Genomic DNA, 12,857 nt, shown 5'->3' with positions numbered 1-12,857 from the left:
AGTAACCATCAGTGTTTTGATTGATGTGCAAAAGGAGAAATACAACTGTGCATATTTATATGATCGTGAGTGTGTGCCCTCAACATTTCAGGTCTGCTCAGTGTCTCAAAGCTCAGCTGTAAAGACCGAGTCTGCAGAACTTATTAGCTGTCAGTCAGACACAAAATGTTGCAGTATTTAGGTATTATGGAGCAAAATGGATGCTGTTGTCTCCACTAATTTGTCTGTAGAAAACAGAATAGAACTTGGAGCTATTAGGCTACATTGGTATCAGAAATCAAGCCATCTTGTGTTACGAAGAAAGATTTAAATAACCTTATAGTGGCAAACATAAACAAAAAAATAAACATTTGGAAAATAATTGTGAAATCTTGACTGTGGGAATATTTTCACTGCTAAATGTGCTTTGACTATTGGACTGGAGTCCCGTCTGTGATCCAGAGGAATAGGATGAACCAGACCAGACCAGTTGAGATGGTTTGACGTCCCTAAATTTTAAAGGTCGACAATGAAAGAAATAAACTTGGATCATCATTAATAGAGGTGGAGCCGTGGGACTTTTCCACTCATGATTTCTTTTTATAATGTTTACAACTTTTTCTATTCAATTTTAGTCAGGCTCATCACTCTGTTAACTTTCTTTTCAAATAAAAGAAAAAAACATTAAAGAAGAAAAAGGGCAGCTGATACACAGAATAGCTGGTGAAAGATGACTAAATATTAATTTTATAGCGCAAGAGGAAGCTGTTAATGTCTCCTGTCTGGATGTGAGTTGTAAGGCAAAGAATTATAAAGTGATTTAAACAACGTGGAAAGAAATGAGAGCAGCAGCTTGGCGATGGCTTGGAGACCTAACTTACCAGCACCCTACCCAGGGATTTAAATGCACGACGCCATCTGCTGGCAGTTCACCACAGTGGCAAACGACTGCTTCTGGCAGAAAAACTGTTGTTCAAAACACAGAAATACTGACAGCATCTGAAGTTCAAGCCTCTTGATTCTTTTTGAGAATTAGAAAGAAAAGAGAGAAGCAGCCGACGCCTGCAAAGCGTTTAAGTTTTCAGTTTTGTTGTCACAACACTTAAAAAGCTAACTGAGATTCAGTTCATGTTATCTTTCCCTCCCGTAGCTGTTAACTGTCTGAGTGAGTCAGCTATTTCTAATCTTTATATTTTTATTGGTAAGAGCAAAACAATCTGTAGTGAGACAGTTTCTCTACAATTAAACAGAAGTCATTAGGTAAATTACTCTCACTTTGTTTATCTTCACAGCTACTCAGTAACAGGCAAACGGCTGACTTGGCTTTATTGCCGCTGCATACAAATAAATCACAGACGAGCCAATTTTATTTTTTGCTAATGTCAAACTCTGCATGCATTACTGTAAGCCACCCTCCAAACATGTCGTACCAATTTAAAAAACAAAACATATGTCAGTGTGGATTTTAGAGCAATGACTTACGATTTACAAACTGACAGCCTCTAATAATGCAGAAAGCTGCATGTATCAAAACTATTGCATCGTATTTTTGCTACCTTATTGCTCAACATGTTAAGAAGTCGAAAATCAGTCGGTTCTAATTTGCAGGTTTATTTTAAAGGCATCAACTATCCCCATCTGGGTGGCCCGCTGAGAGTGGAAACCCTGAAAGCATCGGTGTCATGGCTCCATATTGAGGAAAACTTAAGCATGGAAAGTTTTCTGGACCTAACGGAGTGAAACCGAGATGGTGTTGCATGGAACAAATGAAACTAAAGCTTAAAGGGAAACTTACAGCAGCTGAGCTAGAAAAAAGGTGCAAAATTCAAGATATCTCACTTTACGGCACTTAACGTAAAGAATTCGCTGCCAAGATGGTGTGCAACATATGGGGGCAGTTGGGGAAAAAAATCTAAATTAATTGAGAATGGCCTTGACTATCTTGAATTATCCTAAATTGTTGCTGAATAATGTCTAGTGTTGTGTCTGTCTGTTGTTCTGTTGGGCCCCAGCAGGAGTTTTGTTGTTCTTGCCACCCAAGCCAAGAGCAGATAGCCTGTCCAAACAAGACGTCGAACTTCCGACTGACAGGAAGAAAACTTTCCAAACGGATTAACCCTCTTTTACTTTTTTCTTCTCCATGGAGTCCCTGTAGTTATGCATTGTACTTTTTCTCAATTGAAATCAGAAAAGAACACAAGATTGTTTTTTTACTTTTTAACCTAAATAAATCAGTTTTTATTTCCATCACTGGCTGGATGTAGCCATTCGATTTTTGGATTCTGGTTTTCTGGTGTGTTATAATAAATGAACAGTCAATGAGCCGTGATCAAAGCCAGAGGAGCAGCTGATGGGAGGACCTCAGCGTGGTGCCGATGTCGGGTCTGGATCCAGGACGGCTCTCTGCATGCAGAAGCCTTTGATTAGCTCCGAGTCTCCATCAGTAGCTCCTCAAGGTGTCAAAACTTTCATAACTTCTTCTGCCAAATGAGATGCCGGCTTCTAATCAGACAAACATCTGTTCTGCAATTGATTATCTGCTTGATTTATTTCAAGATGGATATTGCCAGAGAAAGTTCTCCATCTTGCAATAATCAGTAATAGTCTAATAATAATGAAAGTAAAGTTAATAGCGGCGTGTGCCAGTCAGATTTTCTGGTTGTTTTCTTCTTTGTTTCTCCATCTAAAATGTGTTTTCACTGTGATTTTTGCGTGATGAAATAACTAAATCTGGACGGCTGGCTGCAGTCTGGGGACTGCTGAGGAATTTCTTGAGCTCATTGTGGAAAGACCGATACTTCATAAAAATGAAAGGCTTTATGGACGAAGTTGAGCATCGTCCTCACAACACATTAAATCAATAATTCAACGTTTGAGGCCAATATTTATCCAGATCTTCTGCAGGTCAGGCCTCTATAAACCTGCTTCCCTGGGGGTACGACAAAGTTTGGACCGGCTCTTTGAAGAAACCGGGTAATAAAGCCAGTAAGAATTTAACTTTAGCTTCTCCACAAACTCTATATTTTTTCCTTATCGTGTATTTCCTTTATTTCCTCATACATATGAATATCGTCGTGATGGATTTGGCCAGTGGCGATGCCGCTGAATGATATTTGGACCTGTTATTCACATCTTTAATTTATATCTTGTGAAAAATATTACGGAAACTCCCATTCAAATGGAATCTCCATTTTCTTTCTGCGGTTGCTGAACAGAGGGACTTTTTAGACCACGACACAATAATTTTTCTGACGCACAGCCAAGAAGAAAACAAGCTGCATACCAGCAGAGGCTGAAGAGATCCCAGATATCCACATGAGTGTCATTAGCATCAATCTTGATCCTGGCAAAATTCTGCTTTTGATTAGGCTCCATCGGTCCTGCGTTGTTGTTGTTGTTTTTTGTTTGTTTTATCATCTTGCATTTTGTTTTTGATTCTGGGCTGGTTTGGGTGTTGCACTTTAGTTTTTGTTAGTGTAGGTGTGAGAAGAGTGGCTTTCACAGCTGATGACACCAAAAGATAAAACTGTCACTTTGCTGTCTGTCGAAACATCTGGAAGGGGGAAAAAATATATATTTCTGATAAAGCAAGGAAGCCTCCACCAAAGGCAGATGATATTCGCAGCAGGTATTTTCACCGCTCACTGTATGAGTTTGAATGTATTTATGTGCTCAATGCAGACGGCGTAAGTTTTCCCGTGCAGCATAATGGAGAAATCCCTGCCTCGACATATGGTCGGCTCATCTCTCGGTTACTTCCTGCCAGAGTGTGAGGGCGTTTTGGAAAAGAGGAGAATCCGGTTTCCAGTGTTTCCTCCTGGCCGGCCGGTCCCTGTGCTGTCATTACGTCCTTGATAGATGTCACTGGACCCAGGCTACTTAGACCCGTCCCATTATTGATTATGTCATCTTTAAACCCAGACTGTAGACGTAAAGCCTTTCCGGAAATGTCAAAGTCCCGCAGAATTCAAGATAAGTCACTTTTCTTAACCTGTGTGAGATTCATGTTGTCCAGACTTTAAAAGTGCTTGAGAGATATTCCAGTGTCTTTCAGATATATTCCCCCCACTTCTACTTTTTCACATTTTGTCACTTTGCATCCTCCATAGTTTTTGGTAGCCGTTGTAAAATTGCATGTGGCAGAGTAACACAAATGCAAAATAAAAGGTTCTGCAGCAAGACTTTTATGTCTTTCAACTTTGTGCATTTCTTTAAGATTATTTTTTTAAAGAGGTCACCTACTCTTAAGTCTTATCACAGGTTGGATTCAGGGATAGATTAGGAGTTTTAAAATTCAGTTTTGGATTCAACCAATCACATCAAATTGTGCCGTGTTCCCAAAGTGGCAAACTGGATGCGATCACTTTCTTCCTACTCTGACATAGAAATCACGTTTTTGTAGAGCTCCTCTGTGATGGTTATCCTGTGCGCAGATTCTCCCACCTGAGCCTTTGGTCTCTGCATCTCCTCAAGAGTTACTAAAGACCTCAGCTTAAATGGACGGTCATGTTATTGTAGGTTTTTCTCTTACCTCACACTTACTGATTTTCAGATATTTCTTTGGTTTCAGCTAATGCTAACCTCTGAGGCCTCCAGAGAACAGCTGGATTCACACTGAGATTAAAGTTCTGGACTCTATTTACTATCCTGATGATATTTAAAGAGAACTGGTTCAGGTAGACACAATATAGTGTTGACCTGTCAACCAAAATCCCAATAAAATACATCGAAGTAGTTGTAATGTGACGAAATGTGAAAAATCCAGGCACCGTATCATTTTTATTTTAAAATAAATGGGTTAAAAATAAACTTTACGATGTCTTAACTTGACACTTTGATGGCCAAAACCTTGAGGCTTGTATTTACAGTTAATTCACTTCTCAGCAAATAGATCTTTAAATCAAGATTTTTTTTTTCTCTCTGTTAAAGGACCTGGTATGCCACAATACTTGCAAAATGTGTTTCTCTTATCAGCCGTCGCTGTTTGCAGCATATGTGTTTTTCCGCTCTGTCTTTTTGTGCCGTGAATGATAAGGTGCGCCCTGAGTGTTTCTGAGAAGTGCAGTGCGTTCCCACACACTGGCATCTGTGGCCACCTTTATGTTAATACTCTGACCTGAAATATGCCACGGCTGTTCGGGAGGCTATTATTAGTGGGCACGCTCCGCTTGGTATCGTCTCCACGGTCTCTCACAGCAGCCACTCACAAACCACTGTGACCCGGTGCCACTTCTTAGGAAAAGAGATGGTAAACAATAAAATAGCAGCCAAACATGTTTACAAATTCAAAACAGTTTTACTGTTTTTGCGGTGGTATTAAAAAGGGAGGCACAAATAAAGTTACTTGCAGGCTCTGGGTTTCTTGATCTGCTGAGTTGGCGACTCAAGTCTGCTGCAGAGAATAGAAAGACCTGGTGCCATTCTTTGTTTGAGACTCCAGGGTCTCGGTTGACTTCCTCCATTTTGAATGGTTGGACGGTGAAAGAAGAGGCTCGCTTAAAGCACCGTTCATTCATGGTCTGCCGCTGCTTGTACAGGAAAAATTACAACAGATGCTATTAGTCAGAATGGAGCAAAGACAGTTGAAGCTTTTCATGGTGGAGTTGGGTGTAGTCAGCATCTGCAGACTGACAACCAGAACAGCAGACGACCTGGAGTTTTCCCCGTTTTTGTCTGTTCTCTTTCCATCCTCTCTCTTTTCTTCTCAAGCTCTTTAATTATAGTACTCCTGCCAAAGCTGCTGCAAGTGCAGCCAGTTAGACAATAAAGTCCAGAGCCTTTCTCTGCCTTGTCTCCCGTTTCGTTCTGTCTGTGGTCACACCCTTGCAAGTCTTTGCTCTCTTCAGCTGTAATGCTCCATCATCTAGAGCTATTGTCCCCTTCTTGGATGGAGAATAAAAGGTCCTTCATGTTTGATTATGCTTAAGTAAGTCTGTAGGTGGAGCACTGTCGTTCTGGCTTCGCCTTGGCTGCTTTTGCTTTTCGTATTTTCTCGTCCATTATTCCCAGAGTTTTCTCTACATATCTTAAAAACACGCGGAGCAGTCCAACGCCCCCATTGCTCGCTCCCTCTTGAGTAATGCTGGCAGAAAGTTGTGTTGTTTCTTTATTCTGCAGAGAAAGATATGTTGCTGTGACTAATGTTTTTTTTCTAATTGTATGTGGTGGATCGTAAACGCCGGCTAAAGTTAGTTTGAGAACTGTAGCTGGTGTCTGGGGCGTGCGCAAGAGCCCGGCCTGAAGACTCGGTGTTCGCCAGTGGTTTCAGACCGCTGACGAGCAGCTGCACAGTCTGTTGGAGAAATAATTACAATGGTAGAGCTTGCTCCCGTTTTCTGCTCCCTCTTCCCATCCTTCCCTTTCTGGCTGCGACGCTGATGTAGGGTTTTTTGGAACCATAGAAATATGGGCTGTTGTTAGTGGTCTTGTGTGACGTTCTTTTGTATCCGATTTAGTCAGGTCACTAAAGTTGGGGCGATGTTGGCAGCAGTGTGTGGGATGTGTGCCTGAACTGTCAGACCTATGACATACGCAGTGACAGCAAAGACTATATCAACTTAAACATCATTTTGACAATATCTCCGGTGCAAGTGCAATGTTGCGCACGTTTTTGAAACATTTGAAGGAGATCATTGAAAGATCATTGAAGGGGTATGTTGCATTCTAGCATACAGCATAACCTAAAACATACAAGAGCGAAATGAAGCTTGCAAGAAACTTGTTGTGCTATTAAAAAGTTGGATGCATAATAACTGTAAATATCTTCTTCTCCAACAGCAAATTCTCCGTAACTCCCGCGGGAACGCTACCAAGGCGATCTTCCTCATCACTGACGGCTACTCTAACGGGGGCGACCCTCGACCGGTGGCGGCCGCTCTGAGAGAGCGAGGCGTTGAGATCTTCACTCTGGGCATCTGGCAGGGAAACATCAGGGAGCTGCACGACATGGCCTCCCAACCCAAGGACCAGCACTGCTACCTGGTGCACAACTTTGCCGAGTTTGAGGCGCTCGCCCGCCGCGCTCTGCATGAAGGTATGGAGGAGTGATGCAGAATCTTGGAAGTTTCTAGCTTACATTTCTGGCCTTAAAGAAATCAAATTTCAAACATGAATAATCAAATATTACATTTCCTCTTTCACTGCAACATCTTTTTTCCAAAGACCAGACACTATGTTGCCTCATAATGACCTTCTTGAGTACTTGGTCCTCTTGAGATAATGTCTTATTAATAAAATCAGGTCATCTTTTTTTATGTCCTGAATCTAAACTTTCCGCCTAGATATTTTTTGTTTATTTTAATCTTGCGTAGTTCATTAAATGTCTTGTGAGTAAATATATTTGCCCATTCATTCATAACAACTGGAACTTTCAATATCTAGAAGTTATTTTCAGAATTTACCATCTATTAATGGTCCTCAGATTAATTTCACTCCCTGCTACGGCAGTGGTGAAATTACCATAATAACCCGAGATTGGCTGGTAAGCGCAACGTCTCCTCTTTCAGAAACTGTTGGAGTTTTTCAGATAATGCAAAGTGTGGCGGAATTACAGTACAGGAAATTAGGCTGGATCGTCTGCACCCCATGTTGGATGCTTAGGGTTTCATATTGAGTTATTTCTTTGAAAAAATGTTTAATTTTCATGTTTTAATGTCTTAAATTGCTGTTTTGAGGAATACGTAAGGACACCCTCCAATGCATAGTGTTACTCCCTTTTGCTGAAACAAACTCAATCAGATCAAGATTTGACCTTTCACTCTAAATATTGGAAAAATGGTTTTGTTTAGGTAATCTGCAGAACTACAGTATAAACAAAATATTCAGTTTTAACAGGATTCTGTGCAAATAAATGTGGCTGCTGGGACATATGGCAAGGAAACCTCAACATATTCTGACTTCCCTCTGTGTAACGTAGTCAGCAGCAAGACAGGCTCATTTTTAACATTTATTGGTCTCTTTTGTCTATTTTATAGAGAACTTTATACCTAAGGGAACTTTATGTCGGCAACCAGAAAAAATGAGACGTACAAAAAATTTGAAACTTTAGGTTAAAAGGTAGCTTAAGGTTTTGGCAAACAGAAGCTAAGCTAATATCATCTCCTTCTTTGAAGCTTTAATTTTCCCATCACCATTTGACCTAAAGCAATCTCTGTTTTTATTGCATCTCTTTTTTTAAAAACCCGGATAACATCCAGTCCTCATTTAAAAGGAATGGAGTAATATTTCATCCACAATCTGACAACATATGCAGGGCAGATACTTTCTTCTGTTTTGTTTCGCCTATAACCATCAGAGCTCACTTCCATACATCAAACAGCAAATCCATTTTCTCACAGTAGGAAAGGACTTCCTGTGATGTGGTTAAAAATGGGTTTGTTCATGGCTTTAAAGGCCATGCTAGCTCCATAAAACATCCCAGCCGAGGGCATGCTAAGTTTGGAGGGAGCTGTAAATCATGTGCATGTGCGTGCAGGTAGACGAGGCGAGAGTTTCTACATACAGTCAAATTCCAGATGTAAGCGCGTCAGGAAAGGTTGGCAGAACGAGTGAATGTTGGGGGAAATTAAAGTTTGACATACGCCATCATTCAAAGCAGTCAGCCACATTATAAATCGATTATTAGAGAAGCTGTCACTGACTTATCATTTCAGCAGTTTCCCCAAAAAATAAGAAAACTTGGACCTATTTGTATCAATATGTTTAATTCTTATTTTTATTTTTTTTGTCATGACAGTTTCGACACAACTCCCAGTAAATGGCCCAACTTGTTATGCACTGAGACTTCAGAGTGAGATTATTTCCCCTCAGAAAGTTGCATTTTAGCGTGATGGAAACATTACAATTATTGCCAATTGCTCTTTATTTTTGCAGGCAAATTTCCTTTTATTCTCAATTAGTTGTTGTTTAGTTTTGTCTTTCTTCTGGAAGGATGTTATGATAAACTCATCATGAAACTTAACAACGCTTTGCTATAAACTTGCACTTGTTTTCACCTCCAGACCTCCCAACAGGGAGCTACATCCAGGAGGACCTTTCCCGCTGCTCCTCCCTGTGCGATGAGGGCAAGGACTGCTGTGACGTGATGGCCAGCTGTAAGTGCGGTATGCACACAGGACAGTACGACTGCATCTGTGAGAAGGGATACTACGGCAAGGGTCTGAAGCACGAATGTACAGGTGGGAAATTCTACCAATCTGTCTGTCGTTCATACCAACAAGTCTATGGTTCTCAAACCGCCTCACAGACGTAAAATTCTTCTTTTACCCGGTTTTACTGCAAGACCAAACGTGTGTATTGAGCCAGGCGAAAGGCTGCTCAATTTTTTGAGCGTTCGAGTTAAATGTGCATCCTGTCCGCTTGGGTGTTCAGAGAACAAATTATGTTTTACAAATCCAGTAATATGTTGAAAGGGCAGGAGAAACAATGTTCTATTGTTTTGTGTTTTTTGATGTTTTAGAAGCGTTTGCTGCTCTGCTCTCCTTTGACTCTGATTCCCAGCAGACCTCATCATAATCTGCTCTCCTCCTTTGAATCACAGCTTAGACAATAATGTCTTTGGTTTATAAAGGCACCAGAAAAAGTCGGCTGTCATTTTACAACTTCTTATTGCTTCGCTGAAACACATGAAACAGATACTTTAGTATCTGTTTCATGTGTTTCAGTTTCATGTGTTGCCAAAGAGCCCTGGCTTTTAGGGTTGTGCTCCCTCCTACTGCTTATTTATGCTGCCAATGTGCAGGGGCATCGTACTTAACGACTTTATTTTAGATGAAAGGCCGTATGTCTGCAGTAGAGACTAGCGTCTGTGATCTTGACTGCAGATACGTGTCAACGTCTTAAGTTTTTGAACTTAAGATGTTCAAGAACTAAAAATCTCTTGCCTGTTGCAGTATATTTCGATAAAGTTAGATGTTGGATTAATTTGGCTTCATGGATGTTTGAAGCCAAATTGCAGGGACCGTTGCAAAGGTAGCAACAACGCTTCAGCAATTTTTTATCTTTTCTGTTTTTTATGGAGTACCTCGAGATGATATTTGTTGTTAATTTGCACTATGAAAGAAATCAAACTGATTTTGTTAGGTTAATGATGTAGAAAGCATACTTTAATTTTTTCAGATTAAAGTACAAGTTCAATTAATACAGAAGAAATGTGTCTTAATAATCATTAAGTCTAAACCCACCATCTTGTTTGAATATCTTCTATAATTCATTTATCTCACAGATCAATGATCCTATATTTTCAAGCTTGTTTCTGTCCAGAACATTTTAATAATAATTCACTTTAATTAGCATTTTAAAGGTGAAAATCAAAGAACAAGTCAAATACTTTAAGTTCTTGGGACGACTGCTGCAACCTAAAAAGACATTTTCGCTAAAAATAACTTAAAATAGCCGCAGGAAATATGAAGTTGAACTTTTTTTTTTTACTATGTGAAGTGTTCATACAATTTACATTCTGTTCAGTTTTGGTTTGATAATCTCCACCTTTCCTGCTGCAATCTGACTCTGTCTTGTGATTTTAAGGTTGGGGGTTAATGTGTTATTTTTACTGAATGTGCAATCAGCAAATTCACCAAGGATTAGAGTCGTCTGTGAGTGTTGGAGAACAGAAGAGCTAGCAGATGCACTGGCTGCTCTCCGTGTCTGTGTTTATAGAAGCTAATTGCTGCATTAGGCCTCAGTCATTTAGACAGCTACTCCGTCTTGCAAAATAGACATGTGGAGGGCTTAACGACTTGCAATTATCCTCTCCCGTCTCCCTTCCCGAGAGGACTCCGACGCAGAAGTGCGATCTGAAACATTCTGTGTTTGCATTCTGGATTTCTCTTTCAGCTTTAAAGTTAGACGCAAAACATTTCATAAAAAAAATAAAATCAAAATGAAAGAAACTCAGCATAAGAAGTAAAAGCTTCACAAGAAGATGAAATGCAAATGAAAGGGCTTCTGGGTCATCGAGGCAAAACGCACATTTCCGTGTTTCTCAACTCATCCGGAGCGTCCTTCGCTTGTTAATCTGTTTTAATGGTTTAATTGATGTCAGGCTTCAGCGCCGGCTCACATGGAGAGAGGAAGGATGCGGCGCTGCACTTTAACCACAACTCGGGGATACTTCCTCTGGCTCCCTCACAATCAGACATACGACGGATCTCATGGGAGGGGAGGGGGTGATCTTGTTGCTTGATTGTCTGCAGCTCCTTTCATGTTACAGAAGTGAAATACACCCTTAACCTCAGCCAGTGTTGATGTATGTGTCTCTATAGAAACTGCTTGGAAACATTGGCAAGCCAAAACACTTCAAACTGCGAGCTTTGTTTTCATTAACTCATCTGAATCACCCCTCATATATGTGGTAACGACAGACTTTATGAACTCTCACACAAGTTATAAGGCTGTCTTAGACATAAAAGTGGCTCCAAAACCAATTAGAGTTAGAGGAGGACATAATTAAGAAAGATGTAAAATCACTTAGCAGACTTCTGCATCTTTTTTTATGTTGTTTATATGATTGGGGAAGCAATAATCGTCGAACTAATTAACGCTGTTCCCACAGTTTAACCCTAATAGTTGCAAAATTAGACAAAAGTGTAAATGTTGCAATAAAATTTTTCATTTACTCTGGATGGTCACTGTGGCACCATAAGCTTTTACAGTTGTTGGTGTGTTTATTTTTAAGCGGTCGTTTCAGTTTAAGAGTTTTGATTTAACGTATTTCAGCCTGTGACACATCTGAAAATCATCGGTCCAAACTATGAGGCTGTCAGTGGATCGTTATTATCGCTGGCAGAAGGGCTCAGCTGGAAACACTATCTAAATCCCTACGCCGCACAGCGGTGCTGTTTATGAATCTGTCGTCAGCCAAGGGAAACAGCCTCTTCCACAAAACACGACTGGAATCCCGGCAGATAGAAACGAGCGATGACCTCGGTTCCTGCATAGTTTGGCGCTAACGGGCCGGATCGGACGTCGTTGTTTCCCTTTGAATACCAAACGCAAGCCCTCAATATCTGTATCACACGGGATCTGCGGAGGAATGGGGAAGTGGGTGAACAGAGTAAGAGGGCTGCAGAAGGGCAACATGTTTCCCTCCTGTCACACTTTCTGACTTATCAGCCTCTTCTGTAGCTGCAGAGCATGACAGCAGCTCTGGTCTGTGTTAGCATGGTCCAGCAAAGGCTTGTTCTCCTCGAGGCGAACAGAGAATGAAAGGGCAAGAATGGAAGGCATACATTCGTAGGTCCCAGCTGACCCAGGCTGACCTCTCGGCTTACGGTGTGTTTTTTTCGGTTGGCATGAAAATGTCAGCTGTTTTATCACAATGTTACACACCTCACTTTAAAATGGGCTTGTCTGTATTTAGCAGAACACAATGAACATCAGCTGATTTTTATTGCTTTCTTAGGTGATGTTAACCTTCTGACCTTTAATAAAGTCAAGTTTTTTTTCCCTGAAGGTTACTGGTCTGTATACAAATGTTTTCCTAATCTAGGTGCATGGATTGTGCTGTCTTTTATGATTTAGGTGGGTTCATGCAACTAATTTAAAAGCGTGAATTATCTTTAGAGCATTTTATCATGTTGCAAACACAAGCTGATAAAGATTTATGAAATTAAACCAGGTGTTTTGAAGCAGAAAACGTTTAAATCATGCGGGTCGGTATGCCCAGAGGATTAGGGTCAGAAAACAACATCTTATGAGAAAACTCTTCTTTTGGACTTTTGGAAACTCATAGAACTGTGCAAAAGTCTCGAGTCTTTCTTCTGGTGCTTTGGACCACATGTAGAGTAGATCATGATGCACTTTGTCTTAAGCACATAGACATAATTTCATCTCATTCCTTTTGGTTTAATCTCTGAGGGGAACGAAAAGATAAAATACTA

General features: G+C 40.5%; 1 protein-coding gene across 2 annotated transcripts in view; it reads left to right on the top strand.

The window, feature by feature from the left end:
* svep1 (sushi, von Willebrand factor type A, EGF and pentraxin domain containing 1) overlaps positions 1-12,857 on the top strand; it is an 85,143-nt gene that overhangs the window by 15,874 nt on the left and 56,412 nt on the right. For both annotated transcript variants that reach the window (XM_055060152.1, XM_055060151.1), the window contains exons 2-3: positions 6,757-7,012; positions 8,979-9,155. In XM_055060152.1, coding sequence (XP_054916127.1) covers positions 6,757-7,012; positions 8,979-9,155 — 433 coding nt within the window. The remainder of the gene's footprint in view (positions 1-6,756; positions 7,013-8,978; positions 9,156-12,857) is intronic.

This window comes from Poeciliopsis prolifica, unplaced genomic scaffold (assembly GCF_027474105.1).
Source record: "Poeciliopsis prolifica strain line A6 unplaced genomic scaffold, Auburn_PproV2 SCAFFOLD058, whole genome shotgun sequence".
Classification (NCBI taxonomy): domain Eukaryota; kingdom Metazoa; phylum Chordata; class Actinopteri; order Cyprinodontiformes; family Poeciliidae; genus Poeciliopsis; species Poeciliopsis prolifica.
This window is presented reverse-complemented; position numbering and strand designations above follow the sequence as displayed.